At 39.8% G+C, this 26,554-nt stretch overlaps 2 protein-coding genes and 1 pseudogene across 3 annotated transcripts in view; 1 reads left to right on the top strand and 2 right to left on the bottom strand.

Moving 5' to 3' along the window:
* The window catches only part of Fam185a (family with sequence similarity 185 member A), a 56,027-nt gene extending 55,346 nt beyond the window's left edge, over positions 1 to 681 (top strand). Inside the window, exon 9 of the mRNA XM_023724309.1 lies at positions 627 to 681. The gene's annotated coding sequence lies outside the window, so the exon portion shown is untranslated. The remainder of the gene's footprint in view (positions 1 to 626) is intronic.
* Fbxl13 (F-box and leucine rich repeat protein 13) overlaps positions 1 to 26,554 on the bottom strand; it is a 265,793-nt gene that overhangs the window by 12,318 nt on the left and 226,921 nt on the right. For both annotated transcript variants that reach the window (XM_012516486.2, XM_023724307.1), the window contains 2 exons: positions 25,579 to 25,662; positions 6,721 to 6,855 (listed from right to left, as the gene is read on the bottom strand). In XM_012516486.2, coding sequence (XP_012371940.1) covers positions 6,721 to 6,855; positions 25,579 to 25,662 — 219 coding nt within the window. The remainder of the gene's footprint in view (positions 1 to 6,720; positions 6,856 to 25,578; positions 25,663 to 26,554) is intronic.
* On the bottom strand, positions 18,677 to 18,973 carry LOC101566332 (annotated as a pseudogene).

Here is a 26,554-nt window from a genome sequence, read left to right as displayed (position 1 = left end):
ATTGGTTAAAAAATAAAGTTTTTCAAAAAATTGAAATAAGGTTTTCTCATAAAAGATATTAAATGTATTCATGCCTTCCAACTGAACAGTAGTCTACAATGTAAATTTTCTTTCAGATTTGAACATGCCTTTTATGCTCCAGATATTTGTAATAAGAGGTTCATGTCAAGCCAACATGAAGTAATCAGTCGAATTATAATTTTCTAACGAAAACTTATGTGCTATATGCGCTGTGTACATTTAGAGATGCTTAGCTAAAATGGAGATTCCATCATGACTGTTTTGCTATGCTGCTATGTATGACTATTGATGTTAAATGTTCTCTGTAAAATTATATAACAACAGTCTGTTAACATTCTATAGTGATTTAACTAGTAGAACATCCATGAAACAACACCTCTCTACTTATACCTTATATATTCAGATAAAATTTTAATAATTAAGTATATTGTTCCCAACTATACTAATATAGACCTAGAGTCTCCTGAAGGAACAACTGTTATTAAGTCCTGTTTTATATCCTGATCTACTCCTGACATTCATGGCACACTTAAAAAGACAGATCTCAACCCTCAACCCATACAGGGAGACTTACTTAATCTTGCTTTTTGTGTCTTCAATAATAGAGACAAAAATTAACTGTACACAAATGCCAGATTTTGGCTGCGACACTTGGAACTCCCATTAAAACAGGACCTTGGTAATGCTGAGCCTAGATAATGTTACCACCTGAGTCCCTCCTGGATGGTTTCAAGTGTGGTGAAGAAGGACACTGGACAAGAGCCTGCCCCAACCTGTAGCCATCACTGGGACCTGTTCCCATCTACAAGCTCAAGGACTACTGGAAATACAACTGCCCTGTCCACCAGAGAGAGGGTAAGTCATCCAATGCCCTACCCTTACAGGAGAACTCACTGCAGCGAGATCCATCAATAGTTGACCTGCTTGGTCTTGCCACTGAAGAGGAATGATGGGTGTGGGGTCTATGGCCCCAGTCAAGGTATCTTTGTCAGAGTCCCATGTCTCACTAGACATCTCAGATAGGACATTCTTGACACAAGGGCCACATGTGATGTTCTTCCTGAGTTTTCAGGTTGCTTTATTAGACCTACAGTCTCCATAGTGGGTATTGATAACTAACCTATACAACTCCTTCAGACAGGGTCATTCTCTGCTGAATCTAGACACTGTTTTTAACTCATTATTTCCTTGTGATCCCAACCTGCCCCACACCTCACATGGGGAGAAATCTCCTCCAAAAGCTCCACTTCTCTTTCACCTCTCTCCCCACAGTGCTCATCCTATATTCCTAACCTCAATGCACAGCCAGCTCTTCCCTCCACCTTCCCTCTTCTCTTATCAACCACATACTCTGTGACACTTCCAGTCCTACTCGTGCCACCCATGCTATCCCTACAATAGTTTACTTCAGGGATCCCTCAGCCTTCCCGTGTTCCTCAACATGCAATATCCCCTAAATGCCAACAAGGAATATAGGCAAATGGGCTTTTAAAGGTCCACCTCACCAAATTTATCCTGGAGCTCCATCTGCCTTGGCCTCGGCTCTCTCCTTTGGCTCTAACTAGACTCAGGCACTTCCTAGGCACCCACCTTCCTAAGTCCATTTGAGCTCATGTATGGGGGAGGAGACCTTTTCTGGTTCACAACTTCCCCACTCCTGATAACCTTCCTCCTGTCACTGACTGTTTTCTTGTTTTATCCTCCTCAGGTACCTGCTGTGACAACATGCAGACACCTGCTTCCCACAACCAATAGATACCACTCAATTGGCACCATCTGCGTTTCCTGGAGATTTAACCTATCTCAAATATAGGATTAGATGGACAGGTCCCCACCTGGATGACACTTCAACAGCAACAGTGATAAAAGTCACCCACCTCCTTCCTGGTTCCACATCACCTGAGCCCAATGGTACCCAGGCAACTCCACTCCACCCAACAATATGGCTTTTCCTAATCCTGGGTCCTTGTCACCTGAGTGGTATTCACAACTCCTGTTGTAATGGGTCAACTCACATTTTAGACTATAAGTGTAAATCTTGTGTTCTCTGTTGTGTAAAAATGTATACTTACCACTGTTCTAAATTGTTTAGTAAATAGTGGCTCTTGCTTGCTGTTTGCTAGATAAAATTCCTACCTAACCAATCCCTGTAAACAAAGTTAGATTACAGAGATGACTTCATGAGAAAACTAAATGGGATTTAACTTCTTGTAACCTCAGGCTATGCAAGGTTGCCTGCAGGTACTCAGGTGCAAGATAACCAGAAGCTAAAACAAAGCCCCAGGAAACTTAGTTTGGGTAGTGGTCACAATGACCCTGAAAGCATTGTTTTGTGTCAATGATTTTGTTTACCAAACAGAATGTGGTTCCATGTTTTAAATCACCCCTGCTTCCTGGGCTAGCTGCCTTCCGGTCCTCTCCTGTGTGAGAGCTGATCAGGGGCCCTGAGCTCAGTAATAAATGGCTTTCCAAATTCCAATCTGGCTGATCTGGTTCCTATCCTGAGTGACCCATAACACTGTTACCTATATGTCTCCACCTAACTAAGGGTTCAAAAATCCTAGGATGACTTTCAGGTGCCACACCAGATTTCTTCAGTCTTGAATGCAAGCCTTCACTAACAATAAACCTCTCCTCTTGGCTGAAATACCTGACACTAGCTTCTCTATCGGCATGAATCATCATCCTAGCAACCTCCTCACTCCCAAGATGATGCCCCCTTTCATCTGGAAGCAGTCTAAGAGATTCATTGCCCCTTCATAGCAACTAAAAGATGGGAATGATAGGTTCCCGCCCAAGTACAAATTACTAAATTATCATGGCCCTGATTCGACATGGCTGAATCTCCAATTAAAACTTATCTTTTCAATAACTACTTCCTACTTTCCCATTCCAATGCTGGATACAACTTCCTTTTACCTCTCAGGCGCATACAAGGGAGCCTCCAATCAGCTCCTTGTGTGTCACTGAACCTGCCCCTCAAACTCTGCCCCTAGCAAGAGTCCATAAAATCTCATCCTCCCTGTCACAGATCAGAGGACTGTCCCATCTCCCTGTCTTCACTCCTCTCCTTGTCTTCAGACTTTATAAAGGCTTCCTCTCCCCCTTATTTCTGCTTCTCTACTGCACCACCACTGCTGCCACTGAAAATCCTAGCATTAATTTTATCCACAATTTAACTAGAACAATTCAGAAGATAAAGCCATTGTGTAGCCTTACATGAGGATTCTGAGGGTGAACCCAGCTCTCTTCTAGAACCAGATGGTCCTGGTGGTGCATCTGGCATCCCTAGTTCTACACAGTGTATTACTGAAGAACTTTGCTGCAAACGTGCTGGCTCACCACATCTTTCCTGGACTGCCTCCAATTTGGAGGGGGAGTTCAGAAGTGGCTGTGAGGGTGCAGGAGCTGCCAGCCTCACACTCTGAATGTGCTCACCATAGGAACAACACAGGACTCGGCGCGCAGCCTGCCTGGGCTGCAGGGAGCCTTGCGTTCGACTGACACTATATGAACAACAGCCTGGTTGGGTGTGCAACAGAAGAGAACAAGATCGTTAACAATGGAGCACTTCCTGGTTTAGTTTTTTCTTTTTAAGATTATAAATTTTTCATTTTTCTGAATATTTTGTCAAAATTTAAGATTTTTTCCTGTTGGTATGTTGTGATTTTTCTTCTTGGTGTGGTAATCCCAGATTATCTGTGCATGACTAATAATGGGCTAGAAACTGCTGGAAGCTTTTCTGCTGCACACTTCAGCAAGGGATGGTCTGGGACAGGGGTCTGTGGGAAGTCCTCTTGGCAGGGCTTTCATCTTCAGCCGGCACCTCCAGAGAAGAGGCTTTTTTCTAATCTCCTCTTACAGGGAAAGATCTGGCTGCCAAGTTCTAGCCCCTGAGCACCTGCACCTAGAGCCCAATCACTATGTTCCCCCTTTTGCTTCTGGGCTGCACTCACAATTAATCATGGTGCCTGAGGGTTCTTGTGCTCCTCAATAACTTTTAACTCAGCCCTCCCTCCTTTAGCTCCTACCTAGCCCAGTTCCAGGGATTCCAAGGTGCTACCCAGTGTAGAGATGGTTGTAAGGAGCAGATATTTTGTTCAGCTTTCTCAACAGCTTAGGATTTAAAGCCATCTCCAGTCTGCTAAATTTTACCAACTACTTTTAAGCTTCAAAAAGGTTGGTAGTTCTCTTTTCTTATCCTGTTTTTCTGGTCTGCATAGGTCCTCACTCTTATATGCAATTTTGATAGGGTTCAAAGGAACAAAATTATATGTGTAGAGTCAATTGGACAGGAACCACCCGCTCGCCCCCACCCCCCGTCCCTCTCTTGGACAGGAGCTTTCTCTCCCTCAATAAATATATTCTCATAAAAAAAAATAGAGTCAATTGGCTGTATTAGTCTAGAACCCAAAATCTACTTCTTGGTGTGGAGATAGATCCATATTATGTCAAAGGAAAATAAAGTAAGATACAATTTATATTAGAAAGTATGATCCTAGTCTTTTCTTTTTATAAGGCTGTTATGGTTTGTGTCTAGGTGTCCCCCCAAAGCATCATGGGGCAGTCTTCTAGGGCTTGTGATTAATTCATGATCCACTGGGATTATGGCTGTGAGTGCTGCTGGGATTATGGGTGTGAGTACTACACCCAGCCTGGGGCACGTGCCTGAGTGCAACATAAGAGAGACAGGGAGGCAGATTCCCTCTCTGTAGCCTCCTCGGCAGCCATTGTTGCTGCTTCTCCTCCATTTTGCTCTCTGCTCTTTGCCGCTGCTGTGAAGTGCTGCCCTCTGTCATGTGCTGCTCTGCCCTGGAGCCCGCTGAATATGGCCTGGAACCTCCAGTAACTGTGAGCTAAATAAACCTTTCCTTCCTTCATTTTGGGTGTCAGGTATTTGTCCCAGCAATAAGAGAAGAGTAACTAAGACAAAGACAAAAAGGCAAACCTGTAAACATTTCTAACCTTTTTGTACATAGAAAAAAATCCTAGAAGAATAGTTACATTTGGGTGGTACTATTACAATGGGTTTTTACTTTTTACTTTAATCTTTTATATGTAATCAAAATTTTTACAAGTATTTTCTCTATACATAGAAGACAAGATAAATCAGGATTGCTGTTGCTATTCTGGGTCTCTTCTGGTTCCGCATGAATTTTAGATTTTTTTTTGAATTTTAAAATTTTTTCTCTAGTTGTACAAGAAATATGTTGCATTTTTATTGGGATTGCATTAAATCTGTATCAGTTTTGGAAATATGGCTATTTGGACAAGATTGGTTTTACCTATCTAGGAACATGGAATATCTTTGCATTTCCTAATGTCTTTATTTTCCTTTTTCTAAATGATGTCATTTTTTTCTTTTTTAATTTAATCTATATATTTGGCACAAAGTCTCACCATGCAGTTTAGACTCATAGTGATCCTCCTATCTCAGCCTCTCCAGCACTGGGATTACAGGTGTGTGCCACCACACCTTATTTTAGTCCTGGCACTGCCTGCCTGGGGTCTCAGGGCTGGCACAGCATGCAGTACCAGGGATCAAACTCAGGTCCTTGTGTTTGCCAGGCAGGCACTTAGACCACTGAGCTATCTCTCCAGCCCAGTGATGTCATTTTCATCACACAGGTCTTTAATCTCTTGATTAGATCAATTCCTAGTGGCATTATTTTCCTAATTTATTTCTCAGTTTATTTATACAATAGAATACTACTCTTCCATGAAGAGAATAAACTTGAGTTATTTGTAGAAAAATGCATGTACTTTGAGACCATAAAGTTAAGTGAAGTAAATCACACACAGAAGCTTAAATATTGCATGGTTTCTATTACAAGTAAAACCCAAAATATAAAGAAAGAGCAGAACAGAAAAATCGTTGTAGCTCTTTTTAACAACAACAACAAAAAAGAACAGGAGATGGAGGGAGGTATAGAGAAGGAAAGGGAAGGGGATAAAAAGTGAATGACAGTGCGCTACATGCATGGACCAACTCCCCACAAAGGATGTAATCATTATGCACTTCAAACATGCAGTAATAAAAAATAAAAATAACAAATATAAGTTCACTAGTAGCAACGAAAACAAAAAGAAGAATGATCAAATGCTCTAAAATTACACAAAAGATGGTGGTATGACCTCTAAATATTCCAGAACATTGTTTTCAAGAACTACCTGAGAAAACCTAGAGGGAATTCTGCCTTGGGGTGGCATACTATTTTCTACTGATTAAGGCCCAGACTCCCAGACTTGGTGAAGTGATATGTTAGCATTGTGCGCTTGTGTGCAGGAGAGATGCAGACTATTTCTTTCAGATAGAATAAGAATCCCAAGATTGCAATTGCATTCACCAAATTTAGATCTAGCCAGCAATCATATTCTAACAGCCAACATTCTTTCTTCAATTCCTAGAAATACCAAGTTCATCCCAACGCCGTAGGCTTTGGCTTTATTGTTTTGTTGGTTCATTTATTAATGAATAAGTAAAATTTTGACAAATACTTACATGTGTATGAAAATTATGTTTTTAACCTTGTGAAAACGCTACTTTGACACAAATGAAATCCTAAAGCTGTTTCTAGTTTGGGGATAGGAAAGAAATCTAATGAATTTCTCAGACATGGTCAAGAAAATGAGTTCTGTGGCGCATCTGGCTTTGCCTGCCACCTCTGGCAGGGGTGAGCTGGGCTCCTCCGAACCTACCTGAGGACAGCCTGCGATGCTGAGAGAAGTGAGGCCCCTGCAGTAAATGGCCAGCGCTTTAATGATCTCCTCGGACAGCTGGGGACAGTAGGAGACATCCAGATGCTCCAAGATCGGGGAGCTTTTGCAGAATGCCTGCAAGAAAGCCCAAGGTCGGAGGTTTTCCTCTTTTCCTTGGTCCTCACTGAATGTTATACACATCTAGAGCCATCAAACTGACCCCAGTTTACTTAGTACGTTTCAGTCCCAGAAATATAGCTGTTGCTCTTGTTGCCAAAAATCAAATAAGAAAACATTACATCCCAAACCTCCTTACAGCAAAACATCTTCACATACTAGCTTAATAGCTTGGTATGGGGCCAGGGAGATGGCTCAGTAGAGTAAGCGCTTCCCTGGCAAGTGCAAGGGCCTGAGTTCAATCCCCAGTTCCAAAAAAAAAAAAAAAAGCTTAGTAATATTCAAATTTCAGCTGACACTATAGCACTTTTTGGAAGTTACTTCTAATGAAATACGGCTTATGGGACCTAGGAGGCAGCTCAGTGCCTGCCTGGCAAGCTCAAGGTTCCAAGTTTGATCCCTGGTACCACAAAGAAAAAAGAAACATGACTCATGTAATTAAGAGTTCTTATCAGCCAAGTGAATGGAGTGGGGAAAAAAAATCTGGAGTTGAGACTAGCTGACAAACACTTTAGGGGCTGTAGTGGATATAAGAGAAAAACATATTCTTTAAAAATTTTATTTCTACCATTTGTTACCCCTGAAACCTCAGCAAGTCACTTAACCTTTCTGAGCCTTGCAAAATTTGCTCTTCTAATTGGGGAAAATAAGATTTAATAATTGATAATATTTCTAGGGCTGTAAAAAGGCAGAAAGTTATGGGGAGTTCTTCCCTTTATTTGGCATTTCTTAATTTTCATCTTCCCCAATGAATGATAAAAAGAAACCATGAGGAAAATGAAAACTCAGCAGTTTACAAGGGTAAAATGATTGACAAAAGTAAACTGGACAGTAATTGTAAAAATATATTAGCCAGACATGGTGGTGTACGCTTATGGTCCCAGGAGGCTGAGGCAGAGAATCTAAAGATCAGGCCCAGCCTGGGCAGTTTAGTGACTCAGTGAGACTCCATTTCAAAATTGAAAGATAAAAGTGGGCTAGGATGTAGCTCAGTGTGGAGGTCCTGGGTTCACACATAGATCAAGATTAGGAGAGATTGGAACCATGATCAATTCCCTGCAACGCGCAGAAGAAAATGCCCTCCTCCTTCTGGTCACTGTACCCTTTACTTGCTCAGCCACACCAGAGGTTTTGGCCCATCAGGAAGCAGCTCAGGCACACAGGGGCCTGAATGACAGGAAGTCAGTAAATGACTGTTTACCATGAACTTGGTTATGAGGACTAGCTTGTAGGCACTGCCCTGGCTTACTGACAGGGTACTCCTGTCTCTGAGTATAAACAGACATCCCTTGGGGTGCAGGACCTTTCCCTCCCAGCACTGTGGGAAGGCCTGAGCCACTAGGTGGGTCTTGGGCCCTCAGGCTGGCCCCAGGTGGCACCAGCAGCAGGCATCCCTGTCTGCTCTGTGCCAGCCCTATTTTAAGCTCTTGTAAGCTTCAGCAAGTGTGTAGGTGAGAGAATTTCCAGGAGAGGCGCTATCATAGCTCGTGCTATGGAATCACACACTGGTTTGGCCTGTGGGCGAAGAAGACATGAAAGCAGTTTTTGATTGCAATTGTTGTTTTTGATTAGGAGGAAGAAGTTGTAGAGATAAAATGTACCACACACTTACCATAGTAGTTAAGAATAATGCATGGTAAACATGAAAATTGCTAGGGCAGTAAGTACATTTTAAAAGTTCTCACCCAAAAAGTAATTATATAGGATGATGGATAGTTCATTCACCTAACATATTCTATAACATATGCAAACATATGTTACGTGTGCAAACATATGTATATCAAAACATGTTATATTTAATAAATATATACAATATTGAGTTGTCAATAAGAATAAAACCTTAACTATTATTGGTATTTGTATATAACATCCATAATAATAAAGATGAACCCTTAAACTTTCAGATGAATTAAAAGACATTGCTTATTTATCCTTAAATCAACATCATTTTGACAATAGCAGCAGTGATCACTCCTTCCTGTGATCTCAGACAGAGCCTATTTTTTTCAAATGATTCAGCATATTACTCTATTTTGATTTATTCCTATATGGTGACTAATAGTGCATGGAAATCTATCTCGTCTAGCAACAAAATGATGTCAAAAATTGGAAGGGGCCACTGGTCAGGAAGGTAGTGGGGTCTCTGTCATGGAGATAAGCAAGCTAGAGGTCACAGCCAAGGTGGTGCAGAAGGAAATCTAGTTCTAAAGGACTGGACTCAAGGATTTTGAATCTGAGCTCTGAGTTTCAATAGGCTTTGTAAGTATGCAGTACTGTCTGGAGCGCTGCTAGTTTTGATTCCCCTTCACAAGTATCACATTTAGAACATGATGTATTCTCCATAAACACTGAGTGGTTGGCTGCTACTGTGTAGCTGTCTTCCAAAGAATGAAGAAGTCTGTTTTAATAATATAAAAGGGGCTGGTAATATAGCTCAGTAGATAAGTCCCTGCCTTGCAAGCGCAAGGTCTTGAGTTCTATCCCTGGTACTATAAATATCCCTGAAATTATATGTTGCATAGATCAGGATAGCATTGTTTTCCCCTTGATAATGAATACAGTTTGAGGACAGAAAATTCAACATAAAAACTATAATAATACTTTATTGAATGATGGCCATCTTTATAGGGAAATTCAAGAATTTACTATATGAAAACCCTCTTCAGTAGCATGCAAAGACAATGCCATTGGCTGCTTGGACTGGTTCTGTTTAGTGCCTTTTAAAAATCTTTAATATTCTTTGAAGGTGAATTTCTCAGAGGTTTTAAATTAACTTATAAAAATGATTATACAGTTTGTGATGCACTCCTGACAGAATTCTCATCTATGGAAAATATGAGTCACAACGCCTGGTCTAAGGTTTATACTCAATCAGTGTGAATCTGAGAACTGAAGTCAGGACTTTGCCTGTCAGAATTCATATCTTCCTTAGAGCCACAGAAGTCACACCAAGCTCCTGTGCGCAGGCGCATTTCGACACAGTCACCTGTGAAGATGAAGCTGTCATACACTTGCTCCAGAGCTGCAGGATTCGTGTATTGAAGCCATCGGTTCTCTCTTCTTGGAAAAATGCTACACTGTGCTTCTTTCAAGTCCAAATCTTTAGTCTGGCTCAGTCAGTCTTGCTGTGGCTTAATCACTGGAAAGAAAGCTTTCAAATTTTCAAGTGAGTTAATCATTCTCCTCTGTGTCTTCCGAGCTGAGTCACAGCATGGAGCTGAGCAACCACATTCCTAAGCTGGGTATGTAGAGGAGATGGGCTTCCACTCAGATTAGGTGATTGTCACAGTGATGTTCTTCCACCCAAACTCCAGTCCTAATCACTTCAACAGGTGGCAGCTTGGAGCCTGAAAAAGCTCACTGCATGGTCCACTCAACAGCATCTCTTCACTATTTGCTCATTGGGTCTGATTCATTCTGCAAGTTGGGTTGCTATTGATAATTCTTTTTTTTTTTAAAATGTATCAGTTATTTAATTAGGTTCTCAGTAAGAAATTTAGGGGGGGCAGAGAGATGGCTCTATAGAATAAGCCCTTCCCTAGCAAGCACAAGGGCCTGAGTTCAATCCCCAATTCGGCAAAAATAAAAAGAAAAGAAATTTAGAACACTAATTTATGAGGATAAATTCCACTTGTCAGAGCAAAAATGGGTTGCAGGTAGCCCCAGAGCTGAGGAACAGCTTTGATTTTTGCTAAAATCTCTGAGTCCACCGCTTTCTGATCCACCTTGTGCTGCTCTGAAATCTGGTATCGCTCTTTGTCCGTGTTGAAGATCTCACTCTCCTGGTGTCTGGGTTTCCGCAGCTTTTTCTTGAAGTAAGCATCAGTGAGGTGTTTGGGTATTTTCACTTTGCTGATATCAATTTTTGTAGAGGTGGCAATGGCAGATTTCTGGTGTGTCTTCTTAGAGAAACATGATTAAGGCTAAGAGACCCAGTCACAAGTAGCAAGCCACTGGCCAACAGCTTCAGGAAGACCACTCTCTTGCCTCTGTGACACCCAGTAAGGATGATCAAGATGGTGCCAGGAGTGATGCTAGCTCAAAGTTTCCTCACATGCTGACTGAAGGGTTTCTAGCCATGGCTCAAGAGTTTTTGGGGCACATCTTCAGTAGGGTAGTACCTAGGCATTTTTCGAAGCTTAACCACCCGGGTACCTCTATTCTTGTCCCCACTGGCTGGTTTTGTGATTATAGCAAGAACTTTCTCCTTTTTGTTTTTCTCAACCTTTGATTTAGCAGCTGTGTACTTTCTCTTGTGCAAAGCCTTCCTGGAATACATAGCAGATCAGGAGTATCTACCAATTCCTCTAACCAGAACAGGATTTCTACTGCAGTGGGGCTGCCCCTTCTTGGACTTCTTTGCCTTCACCTTACCCTTTTTACCAGTACCACTGGCAGAAGCATTCTTGGTTTCAGCTTTCTGCTCTTTAGTGTCTGGTTTCTCAGTTTTTTTCATCTGCCATCTTGCAAGATGGGACTCTATTGATAATTCTTGAAAAATACTGTGTTCTCAAGAACCAGTTTCTATAATAAAGACTTTTCTGGCTATCTCAAGGGCTAAGAATACAATATTCATAATATTTTAGTAATAAACTAAATATAACACTGTTGAGCCTCATTTATCCATGAGATGTGGAGTTCTGAAGAGTGGCCTGCTTGTCAGCATGAAAGAGAAAGGGGACAAGGCCAAGAAGCAAAGCAAGTACTCCCAAGGGCCCTTTCATAACAATGTGTGTTACAAAATTACACAGTTTAGAGGAATTTTCCCTTCAGACCAGCTCAAATCTTGCTCCCCAAGCCTCCCCTAGTTCCTCTATGTGGCAGAAATGCCTCCTCCAGATTCCTGTTGCTTCTTAGTTTTTGCTTTTCTCATTTTCTGCTTGAATTATAGCTGTTTAGTTTTCTGCATTAATGGAAGCTTTTGAGGGACAGAATCCCTGTCTAATTTATCCTTGTGGCCCCAACACCTGGCCCACAGACTTGTTCATGGTGGAAGGAGGAAGCTGCTTTGCAGAGTGGGGAAGATGAGCTCTGGGATAGCAGGAATCAGTAGAGAAACCCCAGCACAGAAGACTACAGCTCTCCAAGCCAGCCACATGCCAGACAGGACAGTGCCAATGCCAGGTGTCCACTGAGACAAGGGTCAAAAATAGAATAGGCAACTAGACTGATGATGCCAAAGCAGATACATTCGCAGTTAGTGGGAAAGTAGAGTTTTGATGTTTAATTTCCCTGCCTTTTTATTTTTGCCTTCAGACCATCTGACAAGTTTTATTTAACTTTTGCCACCTTTCCTCTTACATAGGATAAATATCCCCAGAGTAGCTTAAAGGGTTGGAGAGGCCTCCTAGATGTTCCTTTTAACCAGTTCTCATGTAGTTCTCTGTGGATGCTCAATGTGAAAATAACATGTGCGCATTCATTTAGCAAGTTCAGCAATTGTCTGAGAGTTCTTCTTCCCAGTGGGAGTGGGCAAGATGCCAAGACTTTGTGGGGTGTTCCCAACTTCAGCTATTGCTTGGCCAGAAAATCATGGTACCTATGACTCCAGAATCCCATAGAACCTTCCAGACTATGAGAAACTGACAAGCTGTTAAATCCCACATCCTTTGAAGTCTGGCAAATTTCTAATTCTGTTGCTTTGCCTCTACAATTGGAAACACACTAGGGTCAGGAAAATGGAAATCACTGAGCTATTTGTCTGTGCTCATAGACTTTGGAAAAAAAAAATGCCCCAATATCTTGGCAGGAGTATATCTATAACTGCCAGTTGGTTCTAGGTGCCTTGGGCTTCCTGGGGATTCATGTTATTCTGTTGCTAAGTTTAGGAGACCATTCTTGGCACAGACAGCGCTGCAGCATGGGTTTCTGTAACCAGGCTCTTAATTGCCACAAGTCTGTGGGAGTTGCTTTCGCCACAAATTACCAGATGAACACCCTTGTAATTATTCCAGGGGAATTCCTTAATCCCTCTTCCAAAAACCTTATGAAACAATTCCAAGCTTGAGACCCTCTGTGACCTTCATCATAACCTTCTGATCAATCAGTTCCCAATACTAACTTGGAATACTGGATGACAACAGAATTTACTGAGCAGCACAGCCAAGTGACTTTGTCTAGATGGGTCACCTCCCCATCCTAGGGGGTTTCAGAGCTTCTGCTGGATCAAAGTCTATCTTGGCAAGGAATCCTTTACTTATTCCTGTCTTTGCAACTCACAGACAGAACTTTATCCCTGGAGGAGAGGTGGATTTATTGGTATCTCATACTTTGATAATTGTTGAATGACTTAATCTTGGAAACCAAATACAAATCAATGTTGATTTTTAAAAAGTGTCATTATGTGAAGCCAATACATCTAATCCTGTCTTTGGCATTACAAGTGAGTGTCATCAGCTATCAAAATCAACTTTGGTTGAGCACTAGGGGTGGAGTCTATCAAGTGATAAAAATGATTGATGAGAATTTTGCATAAACAATGTTGCATAACTAGTTAGAAAGTTTAGTGGTTCAGACTAAGTATTAAGTAGGGCTGACAGATTATTTTTCATGTACTCACACATTTGTATAGAACTTCACGTGTGTGTGTGTGCGCGCGCGCGCATGCACATGTGCATGTATGTGTGTTTTCCTCCATTGACAGTCTTTGGAACTATGAAATTCTCAAAACAAAGATTAAACAATATTCTTTTTAAAAATAAATGTTATCACATATACTTAAGGTATACAACACGATGTTATGGAATGCATATAGATATTAAAAGATTCCTATAGTGAAGCATGTTAACATATCTATCATCTCTCAGTTACGCTCTTGCTTTTGTTTTTGTGCCAAGAACAACTAAATCTATTCAATTAGCATGAATCCTTTACCTGGTGTGACTTTATTACCTAGTTTTGCAGGCTGCACATTAGATCTCTATGCTCCTTCATCCTACATACCTGGTGCTCTGTATCGGTTAATTTGCTTAATCCCAATGCCTTCTGACTCTGAACACCTCACCCCAGGTAATCACAATCTTATTCTTTTAGCTGTATTTTTGAGATTTTTAAAAAATATTCCATATGTAAGTGAGATCATGTAGGTTTTTGTTTGTTTGTTTTGCTCATTTCCCTAAGCATAAGACCAGGCTCTTATATCAACAATATTCTTCTAAATAATTCTAGGTCAAAGAAACTGAAAGAAAGAAAGAAAGAAAGAAAGAAAGAAAGAAAGCAATCAAGCAATCTCAAAAGAAATTTTAAAATATTTTTAACTAAATGAAAATAAAAATACAAGTTAAAAATTTTGTGAAAGGCCCTGAAAACAGTACTTTGAGAGGTATTTATAGCACTGAATGCACACATTAGAAAAGAATATTAATACTGCTGGGGATATAGCTTAGCAGTATAAGCATCTACCTGGCAAACTCATGGTCCTGAGTTTGATCCCCAGTACCACAAAAAAGGAGGAGGAGGAGGAGGAGGAGGAGGAGGAGGAGGAAGAAGAGGAGGAGGAAAAGGAGAAGGAGAAGGAGAAAGAGAAGGAGGAGAAGGAGATGGAGAAGGAGGAGGAGGAGCAGGAGGAGGAGGAGAAGGAGAAGGAGAAGGAGAAGAGGAAGAGGAAGATGATTAATACTAATAATCAAAATTTACATTTTAGGGAACTAGGAAAAAAAGAGTAAAGTAAATGCAAAGTAAACAGTAAAAATTAGAGCTGAAATCAATGACACGTTGAATAGGCCAACAATAAAATAATTAAACCAAAAAACGGTTCTACGAAGATATTTCAAAAATTGATATATTTCTAGTCAGGCACTCCAGAAAAGAAAGAGGAAAAAGGGGAAAGAGAAGGAAGACACAGTTACTCATGTCACAAATGTAAACAAGGCCATCACTGCTGATTCCAAGAACATGAAGAGGTTAATAATGGACTGTTATGAACAATATGCCTAAAAATTTGATAACTTGGACTAAATGGACCAATTTTTAAAGGATACAATCTACCAGGATCACACAAGAAGAAATAAATAATGTGAATGGACCTTTATCAAGGAGATTGATTAATAAATTCTAATACAGAAAGTATCAGACTCAGATGATTTCACTAGTAAACTGTGCTCAACATTTGAGAGAGAAATGGTACCAATTGTCTACAGTCTTTTCCAGAAAACAGAAACAGAAAGAACACTTCCTGTACTCTATAAGGCCAGTATTTCCCTATTATCAAAACCACACATGATACAAAGAAAGGAAAATTACTGCAAAAGCCCAGTATCTCTCATGAACATAACATACAAAATTTCTTAATAGACTGTGAGGAAATCAAATTCAACAGTGTTCAAAAGATTTATATACCATGGGCAAATGAGAATTACTCTGAATATGCAAGACTGATTTAAAATTTTTAAATCTGTTGACACAATCTATGCGATCAACTAACTAAAGAAGAAAAGTCACATCAATAGATGGAGAAAAGCATTTGACAAATCCAACACCACTAATGACAAAAATCTAAGCGATCTAGAAATTGAAACTTTTCTGCTAAAGAACATCTTAAAACAAAAAACTGACCCTTGCTGGAGCTCAGCTGAGCTGCAGCCGCTTCTCCTACTGTCCTAGAAGCCAGGTGCCCAAAGGACAGCTACAGGGACCTGGTGATCCCTGTCCTGCCCCTTCACTCTTGTGGGAGCTCAACTGAGCTGCAGCCATGTCTCCCACCAACAACATCATTGCAGCTCTGCTGAGCAGCTGCTGCCTGCCCCACTTTTGGCAGGAGCCTTGGTGAGCCCTACCGTGCACCTGCCTACCATTGAGAGAACCTTGCAGAACTTTGGCCTGCTCTCATCACCATCGGATCCTTCTTGAGCTATGGATTGCCCCTGCTCACCAAGGTGGAAACCACACTGAATCCCACACAGTGGGAGCTTTGGTGAGTACACCCCACCCTCCCACTCCTGTGGGAGACTTGCTCACCCATAGCCCACCCCCTACCATTGCTGCAGAGTCAGGGTGAACACTGGGAGCTTCAAAATGTCAAAACGAAGAAGCAAAAGGCAATCTCAGGCCTCCAGCCCACCCAAAGCAAGTCCAGGAGACTAAGTCATAGAAGACCTTGAAATTCTCACACCAAGAATTCTGAAATGAGAGCAACTGAAGTAGAGAAACAACTCCATCATGCTATGGAGGAAATCAGATTAGAAACAATCTCTCAGGTAAAAAAGGAAATGACAACAATCATGAAAGAGTTTCTTAGTACATCTAAAGAAGATAAAGATTAAAAAATAGAGAATAGGAAAATGATGTAAACATTGAATGAACAATACAGGAAAAAACTAGAGTGCATAAAACAGATTCAAACAGATGTCCAGGACATTAACAATTTCACTGAAATCTGGCAAAACCACTTGAATGAAACTGAAGATAGACTTTCAGACCTTGAAGATAGCTCTGCAGCTAGTGAGCACAAAAGGAAAGATTTCTTTAAAATAACAAGGAACCAGTAAATAACAATACAACAGTTTCAAGATGATGCAAAGATAAAGAATATAAGACTAACAGGTATCAGTGAAACAGTTGGAATCGACATGTATGACAAAAAAAGACGGTTTGCAGAAGTATTAGCAGAAAATTTCCCAAGCATGGAAAAAGATTCTGACAGATACATAAGTGAGGCATATAGAACTCCAGTTAGCCATAATCAAAATAAATCCACACCCAGACACTAATAATCAAGATCCTAGAATTCAGCAAAAGAAAAGAATACTAAAAGGTGTTAGAAGAATCTCATCAGAACCATGGCAGAATTCTCAACATAGACCATCAAATCAAGAAAAGCCTGAAGTGAGATATTTCATGTCCTGAAAGAAAACAACTTCCAACCCAGATTGCTATACCTTACAAAACTATCTATCAAATTTAATGGAGAGACAAGATATTTCCATGACAAAGAACAACTGAAGAAATTCATGAAAACCAAACCAACCCTACAAAGAATACTGACGGATATTTTAGAAAGAGAGAAAAATGGCCACAACTTTGAGAACAACAACAGAAAAGAACCCTTAAGCAGTGTAAGCAATTAAACAAAGGGGGAATGTAGGGATCCTATAGTAAGAAAATAACATGACGAAGATAAACCAATGCATATCAGTTATAACTATCAATGTAAATGGTTTCAATTCACCAATAAAAAGAAGCAGACTGGAAGAGTGGATCAAGAAACTAAATACAACAATATGCTGTACACAAAAACACATTAAACTCAAAAAGAAATTCATAGACTGAAAGCTAAAGGATGGAAAACAATACTCTGCGACAAGAACTCCCCTCAAAAGCAGGGGGAGCTATTCTGGTTACTGACAATGTCAACCTCAAAGTTGAAGAGTCATTAAAAGAGATTTGAAAAGCTCACTGCATACTTATTAGGGGAAAACTGCAAGAGGAAAAACCAACAATTATAAATACATATGTACCCATTGTAGGAGCAAGCACCCAACTATATAAGACAAGTTTTAACAGACATAAAAAATCAAATGAGCAGTAACACAATTGTACTGGGGGCTTTAACACCCCATTGGCACAAAGAGGTAGATCAACTAAGCAAAAACTAAGCAAAGAAATAACAGAACTCAACCAAACTTGTGAAGAAATGGACTTAGTAGACCTTTACAGAGTTTCACTCAATAGCACCAGAATACATATTCTTCTCAATTGCACATGGGATGTTCTCCAAAATAGACCATATACTAGCACACAGAACATGCTTAAGTAAATGCAAGGGAATCAAAATTATCCCATGCATATTATTTGACCATAGTGCACTCAAACTGTAAATTATTGACAAAAGTAACAGCAAAAACACCAGAAACACATGGAAACTAAATAGCACCTACCCCCAACAAAACAAAACCAAAAACCTATACACAGCTAACCTAACCCTAACTGGTACTAAGGTAGGAGCTTCTTGCAGAATGAGCCAGAACATGCCCCTTTCCTGCCTCTCCCACCCAACACAATATAAAATCCTAATGAGCACAGGAAGTGAAGGAAATTAAAGGTACACAGAAGAGACGGAAGAAACAAAACTGATTTTGAGATCATTTGATCACTAGTGTGGAAAATCCTAAATAACCAACAAGCCTTCCTGGAACTAGTCAGCAGCTACAGCTTATAGCAGGATGCAACCCAGGGACACAAAAGCAGGGCGTTCCGCCTGCCCATGTGACCCCGTAGAGTCGGCAGTGCTACTCACACAGGTGGAAGGCGGACAAGGCCAGCGCACGGTACACAGTTGCGCACACACGGTACAGACTGAGACTGTGACAGAGGCCGAGGGGCTCAGGCTGAACCTAGATGTATGCCATTCTTTCTAGGGCTTAGGGCTGCACGTGAATTGCCATAGCAAATGCCCAAACAGTACAGCTGAGCTAAAATAGCTACTAAATTAATTGGCACCATGAAAAAGATGCTTAAAACTATAATGCCAGTGTAAAACAGTGACCCACTTTCTTTCAACCTGGTTCTTTCACATTCTCTAGAGTAGTTACAATGAACTTTTTTATTTTGAGAACTAAAAAAGACTATTGAGGGCAAGAGGATGCAAGTACAAAAATCAGAAGCTTATGTGGCGTTTAAGAACTTTCCACTCTGTCCATTGAAAGTTGGATGCTATTTGTACGTTTCCTAAGGGTCCTGATCTGCTCATGACATCATTATACCAGGGGCAACTGAGGGGTAGATTCCTTAAGTGGCCCTTCAGGAGAACTCTCATCAGGGCAGGAGTAAATGCTCACGTCGCCTACTTCTTTCCCTTCTGCTTCATGTGTACTGCAAAGTAATCATTGCACGCAATGGGGAGACCTGCAGTTAGCAGGTCTGGAAGCTCTGGAAGCCCACTTTGCCCTCTGGGCACTGGTCCAAGTCGTTCAACGATTTTGTCCACAGCCAGAGGGTCTTTTTGATATTCCAAAAACCCAGGGAACTCCTTTTCTATGACTACTTTCAGGTCCTCCTTTGTTAAGCAGCATTTGTCCCCAGCAACCTTGTGAAACATAAACATCATGGTTTCCATGGCGGGTTCCATCTGGGAGGGCATCTTGGTGAGGTCTGTTGGAACCTCAGCGCGGAGATGTAGCAGTCGCGGGGTGAGTGGGGCAGACAGCGGGGCGAGCCAGGCGGAGAGGAGGGCAAGCAGGGGCATGGCGGTGGTCTACAATGACCTTTTATGAAGGGCTGTATTTAGATGTCCTTACATAAATGTGTTTTATCGATTATAATTTAGATGTCTCATTAACAAACTAATTTTTACTTTGTTTAGAATATGACCATTGGTTTATTTTAGCCTAGAAATACACAATTTCATAATATTTTCATCTTATGTCATCTCTGTACACAGCTTGGATGTAAGGAACGCACATCTCTGGGCATGGGTGTGCACCTGCGTGACCCCAGCACTCCTTGGCTGAGGCAGAAAGCTCACGAGTTCACGGGCAGTGTGGGCTACAGAGTGAGACCCTGCTTGAGTGACACACATGCACACACATGCATGTGTAATCTGCACATTTTAGGAGATTATTATACTTAGTATATATATTAGGATATCTAATTTACATACATGTGTATCTGCATATCTAATGTGTATATGTATATATGTATATATGTATTATATGTATATGTGTATATACATATAATCGTGTGCATACATGTATATCTAATTTTATACATTAGAAAGATAAGCATACATTTTCAAATATAGCTACATGTAGTAAAACACATACTGAAGTTTATATACATTTAATTTACATATAAAGTACATAGGTACACTTTATATACATATTTACATATAAACATACATATATACATGTCTCACCGCATATGCATGTGTTGGGCTTTTGGGTAGTTATAATGAAACTTGAATGCCTCTTCCAATGCACCTTCTTAAATGACTACCTAAACCTAAACACTAAAATAATCCGACAGTTTTGTCTAATGTAAGATTTACACGCACAAATTATCTGCCTTAGTGTGCGTGGTTATTACGTTAATGTATTTATAGCATACTTCATTTTCAAAAAAAGGACTGAACAATGCAAACTAGATTAAATGAGTACAAAATATAACCAGAGTAAAAAACAACTGGGTTTATTCCATCAGTTCTAACAAAACAATTTAAATGATATACCTGTACTGTGACACTCTGCATTTAAGCCAATTCCTTTGCCAGACTTGTTGTTCTGTTATTTTATTTCGCTAAAGGTTTCCTAAAAAATGCTCAATTCTTATTTCAAAATTTCCTCCAAAATGCCTTTTAAGAGCACCAAATAATTTGAACTTAACATAACCATTGAGCATCTAATAGTCTCAGAAAAAAATGAGGGCACGAGCAAGTAATTGAAGCCAGACCTAAAAGTCAAGGCAGTACTTCTGAGCTCAGGCACACAAACTGCTCATGCTGCAGCTTCCAGGAAAACACTGAGGTGAGGTAATTTATTACTATTATGTTTACAGCCCTTGCAAAACCTAACTGGGACAAAAGAAAAAAACCTTTTCATCTCTCACTAAATGTACTGAATGTACTATAAGTTTTCATCCTCAGACTAAAAGGAGAATCTCCTCTTCCGTTGTCTTTTAATGAGTACTGAGAGAATTCTTGAGGATACAGACAATCTAGGCATGTCCGTTTAATCCATGGGGCACTCCCTTTTCCTTTCACTAGCAAATCCACAAAGAGAAATTGTGAGATTGATGGGCTCCTACATAATTCTCCTTCCCTGCTTTGTGACTTATTGGGCTTGAAGAGGCAAGGAGGAAAAAGATCACTATAGGCTCCCAAAGTGTGAGGGGGCCTTGGAGAGGTAGGACTGCCTAAAGAAACACACATGCACGTGAACACACACACGCATGCATGCACACACACGTCTGGAGGAGAAAAAGATATGCTGATGGGAAAGAAAGTTCTTTTCATGAAATGGAACAACTGATATTGTATAAGCATTAATCCTGTATTTCCATGTTCCTGTACTTCATGCTCTTGCATAAAATTTTTTTTCAAATTTATCTTCTTTAATTATCTTTGAAATTAAATAAATATCAATTTTTAAAAGGTTAAATATTTTACTTTCAATTAAAAAAATTCCAAAATCCCATAACAAAATAAGATTAAAACAATGGTAAATACACTATGTATCTTTATCTTTAAAATAGTTACTCAGAGAACAAAGCAGATAAAAAATGATTCTGTCTTACAGAGAAGAAACAAACAGGTAAGGTTTTAAAAATAAGCCCGAATTCAGCTGTATGTGAGATAGTTAACATTTGGGTCAATGTTTTCATCTAAAATCCCAGAGCACTTTATGGGACAGTATACTTTTATTCTGTTTTTTTATTTTTGTTACCAGGAATTGAACTCAGGACCTGGTGCTTGCCAGGCAGGTGCTTGTGGCGCTGAGCTATTTGCTCAGCTGAAAGAGTAGGTTCTAAAGAGTGAAAAGAAAAATGTCCATAATCCAGAAAACCAAAAAGAAGTGGCAGGAAGCACTGATGTTCTGCCTGTTCTTAGCCTCAGACTGTAGTAAATATTTTATTATCCTAAGGAGCATTAAAAATTAGTAAGTGATAGACATTAGCAGCCTATGTCTTCAGCATGGAAGGTTTAAATTATTCTGGATAATTGATAGTTTATTGATCAAGTGTAATTGATTGCCATATAGGAAATTTAGTAAAATATTAGAAAATTTTAGGTCTTGCTATGTAATTTAAGCTGGTCTTGAACTCATTATGTAGCCCAGACTGTCTTGAACTGATAGCAGTCCACCTGCCTCAGTTTCCCCAGTGCTGAGGTTACAGGTGTTTACCACCATCCCCAGCTAGAAATGTTAGTAGTTTTTACTTTATTCACCTTTATTCAACCTTTATGGAGTGCACAACTCTACTTGCAGTTAGAGCTACAAATTCAAATAAGGCATGGTCTATTCTTTTAAGGAACAGGACCATGTTGTAGAACCCAGATTTTCAACCTCAGTGTTATTTGCATTTGTATCGACTTGTGCTTTGTTCTGTGTGTTTGGGGGGGCAGTTCCTTTGTGCATGATATGATGCTAATGTTATCCCTGGTCTGCGATAGATAAAAAGGTAATTAGATGGATGAAAGATAGGTAGCTGAACAGGTACACGGGTAGGTGGATTGATGGATGGATGAATAGGTGATGGGGTGGAAAGCTGGACTGACAAATAAATGAATAGATAGATAGATAGATGATAGATAGATAGATAGATAGATAGATAGATAGATAGATAGATAATACAGAGATAAATGTAGATACATAGGAGGAAGGATGGATAAACAGATGGTTAGGTGGATGGGTACACATTGTATATATGTACTGAACTATTATGCTGTAACTCATAAATTTGTACAAGCATTAGATGTCAATTATAAAGAAGAAGAAAGCAGGGCTGGGCATGTAGCCCAATGGTAGAGCACTTGTGTAGTATGTGCAAGGAACTGGGTTCAATCCCCAGAACTCCAAAAAAGAAAATGGAAAGAAAAGAAAAAGGAAGAGAAGGGAAGAAAAAAGAAAGGGAAAGAAGAAAAGAACAGAAAATGAGTTCAGAGGAAGGTGACATCTTGTTCTCCAAAGCCTGATTATCCAGTTGTCTGCTAGGATCCAGTTTCCTGAATAGGTGTGGACCCATTTGGAACCAAGGATCAGTAGGAAAAAAGAACATTTTTGATGGGAAAAATCACATAACACTGGTGTCTGTGTGTTGGACTCATTGGTAATGGTGCTCAACTGTTTTATTTTAATAATTTTTGATCTATCATCTGCCAAAGACCTCTGAACAGCCCAACTAAACCCTACACACAGACAAAGTTTTGTGTGGATACATGTTTAATGCTTAAATTAAGTGGAAAAGGTAAATAACAGTTTAAGCTTAGGAATCTCCTAGTAAGTTACATGCATATATTGTGTGCCAATCATTTCCAATGCAGGCGTTTCTGTTCCCTTCTAGGACTATGTCTTCAAGGATAGCATTTGTTCTTTTTAACTCTTTATACAACTGAACTTACCAGGAAGATTTCTCAGGGGCTTGTTAAAATCTTAATATCCCTGGCTTGAAATTGGGGCTAATTGACATTGTTTAATACTGATGCCTTTTAAAGATTCTTTCTTTCTTTTTTTCCCATAATTTGTTGTAGCTTTTGGGTCTGATAAGGTCAATCAAATCCCCTCAGGATTTATTCTGAGATCCTGTACCTCAGAGTGTAGTACCTTTGTCAGTGTCAGCCATGTGGATGAGTCACGGCCATTGCTTGGCCAATGTGCTCTCTGTGAAAGCCTGAGAGAATGTTTTCTCTTCATGTGACTCACCTTAGGCACACTCTACATCATCGATCACTTTCCTCTTTGGCCCCATAATCTCCTTGATCAGAAAATTTGGGACACTACCAAGTTACATGACGTAACAGTACAAGTTCTCATATGTCCTGAGTCTTAATTGACCTTAGAAGGCTAGGGCCAAAATGTTGGCTTTCCTTGCAGCCCTCCTTTTTCTCTAATTTTGGTCTGCAAACTTAGGTTGTTAAACATCCAGAAGACAAGCTTACTGTTATTACCATACAACTTAAGCTGTTAAGCTTAACCTCACTATCTGTCTGAATATCAAACATCTTAGGCCTAACATGGAACAGGTATTTTTCATCAAGTATTGATATGTTGAACTTTAAGTCCCTACAGAATATGATTTAAAAATTTAAAAATTAGAATATATTTTAAAAATAGGCATAAAGAATTATTTACTTCTTATGTTTACACATAAGTCCAAAAATCTAACCATATACAACCTTGAAGCAGGACAGTCCCACAATATTCCTTTTCCTGTCTCTTGCTTTCATTCACCACCCACTTCTTTTTGAACAACTATCTACCTGAGAGACAGCACTGCATGTCATGACAAGCAACCCATATTCAGAAGACCAGAATGACAGGCACTCCAAGCATGAAACTACTATTACAGATTACCATCTGCAGTGCAGTTGCTTAGTTCACAGGTATCAGTATATATAGTTAGTCAGGGTGAGAATCTTTCCAGTGAACTGCTAGATTCAAAAATCTTCTGGAGATTCTGAGGATCATTGCCTTGCCCATCTTCTGCATATAACTGTATGGCTTGACATTGTCATGTTTCCTAGCTCTTCTCCTTTCCCTCTCTTGATTAGTTAGTCCTCGAGATCCTGCTTTCCTTTTACTTGTACTATTCCTATCTTTCATTTCTGTAAAACTGTACTTAAAATTATTGTATATATGAGAGTGAAAAAGACTTCAGATAAGTCACTTATGCCCACTTGGCCTTTAGTTTTCTTATCTGTAAAGTTAGGGTTTAAATTTTTCAGGTTTCTCTCAGCTCTAGAAACCTGGAATTCTACGGCATAGTCTAACCCCAAACCCTCAAAGCCTCACCAGTTTGTAGGTTATTTGAACATTCTTTTATGAATCACAGTAAAATTTCCTGTAAAGTCCACTCAAAATCATGGAGGACAACTTAAATTTTCCATGCTCTGTGGATATCTCAGCTAGCACCCACACTACCCTTCCACCTGTGGAATTAACCCTTCTTTCTCTTTGTGGAAGTTTTTCCTCCTCTCCTCCCTTCCTTCCTAGTTTGGCCTCAGTGTTTCAACTCTCAGGGCCCTGCTATCTGAAGCTTCCAAGGCACTTAACAGTTTCTCCACGCTCAGGCAATTTGTTCTTTCCTCATTCCGTCTATGCCTGCCATGTTATTCTGAGATGCTTAATTTGTTGTAACAATTACACTGTGGCACACACCCAGTGTCTCCTCTCTGACTTCGTGCACACCTTTCAGGCCAGGTCTAGCAAAGGTACTAGAGATGCGACCTAGGGCCTTGCCCATGCTAGGTTCCACCATACATGGCAGCCAGCCCTATCCTGAATGGCTGAAGCATCCCTTGAGCATATACTCATGTATCCAGCCTAGTTTTTTACTTCATGCTGTCTGTTCCAATGAAGTGTGTTACCAAGTATGTTTGTATAACTTAGCTCCAAGTTCTTAAGTCTCTGGTTTAATGTTTCAAACTTCCTCAGTTCTCATGGTTAGACTGCACAACAATTTTATACTACAGAACATTTTCCTTATTTGAAAAGGTCAGCTGGGGACTGGGGAGATAGCTTGGCTGTCTAAGCCCCTGCTTGGCAAATGCAATGACCCAGATTTGATCCCCACAACCACATGCAGTGTCTGCCCCAGGCATGCTGAGCCAGCCACTGAAACCCAGCATGGTGGTGCACACCTGTAATCCCAGTGCTGGAGAGGCTGGGACAGGAGGATCACTATGAGCTCAAGCTGTGTGATGAGACCCTGTAGCAAATCAATATAAATAAATAATTTTTAAAAATTAAAAAGAAAAGGCTGTCACCACATAGAAGTTCATCACTTTCCAAGTAAAATGTCCCTATTTACCCTGAGTCTGATGTCAAGAGAGGGAGTAGATTAAGGAAAAATGGGAAAACAAATCCTTTTGGTTATGTTACACCCCGCAGTCCTAAGATCCTGGCTGAATCTCAATCTCTTATCTGTTGTCACAACATCCAACTTCTTTTTTGTACTATGACCTACAAAATTGTTCATTTTGTGCTTAATATGCAATCTTAATTCATTAATATAAGACCTTAATTATCTTACCTCAATTCCAGCATTGGTAATTTTATAACACTCAGATAAAGAAAGTTCCTTCAGTTTCTTATGTTTGGAAAGCGCTGTCAATCCCTAAAAATACAGAGAACATCTTGTAATTATAATTTAGTGTGAAGGTATATTTTAATAACCATTTGTGCAAACTAACAGCATAAAATTTTTGTGGAAACTAAAAAAAATAGCTTTTATCTTATATTTCTTTGTATTTGTTTATTTATTTATTATTTTTTTTTTGTGGAACCGGGGATTGAACTCATGTCCTTGCGCTTGCCAGGGAAGTGCTTATTCCACTGAGCCATCTCCCCGGCCCCTATTTCTTTACATTTAAACATAAAACCACTGTGGATAGAAAATGTCATTAAGTACAATTTTCATGTTGTCCCTACTGCTGTATAAAAAAGTTTACAAAATTCCAGAGCCAGAAGACTTCTTAGAAAGTTATTGTGCTGTGACTTGTTTCCAGATGTGATCTAAATCAAAACAAACAACTCTTACAACTTTATTTTGAAGACGTTATGTGGCTAATGCATCTGTTAATAAGTTATTTCTACCTAAAAATCTGAAAATCCATAGCTCACTTTATAATTCTGAGTGTCTTGAAGTGAAATGGAATGGATTTTGTATATAGACAGATATTTGCCCGTAAATAGTCCAGTTCTTTTTCAGGATTAAAGCTTTATTTTTTGTAATTAAAAAAGTAGACTGCGCCGTACATTTTTTGTGTGCATTTGTGCTGTCCTATTTCTCTAACCCCCAGGTAAAGAACTGCTCAGTGGGGCTTGCAGATGCAGTCCCTGCTTTGCACTCAGGACTGCGCTTCTTCCATAGTTCTCCAAGACAGGCTTCCTAGGCCAGGTGGGTAAGAGCAGGGCATTTTCGCATCTTTCTTTCTTTCTTTCTTTCTTTCTTTCTTTCTTTCTTTCTTTCTTTCTTTCTTTCTTTCTTTCTTTCTTTCTTTCTTTCT

This window comes from Octodon degus, unplaced genomic scaffold (genome assembly GCF_000260255.1).
Source record: "Octodon degus isolate 3935 unplaced genomic scaffold, OctDeg1.0 scaffold00108, whole genome shotgun sequence".
Classification (NCBI taxonomy): domain Eukaryota; kingdom Metazoa; phylum Chordata; class Mammalia; order Rodentia; family Octodontidae; genus Octodon; species Octodon degus.
The sequence above is the reverse complement of the archived record's forward strand: the minus strand, read 5'-3'. Positions and strand labels throughout refer to the sequence as shown.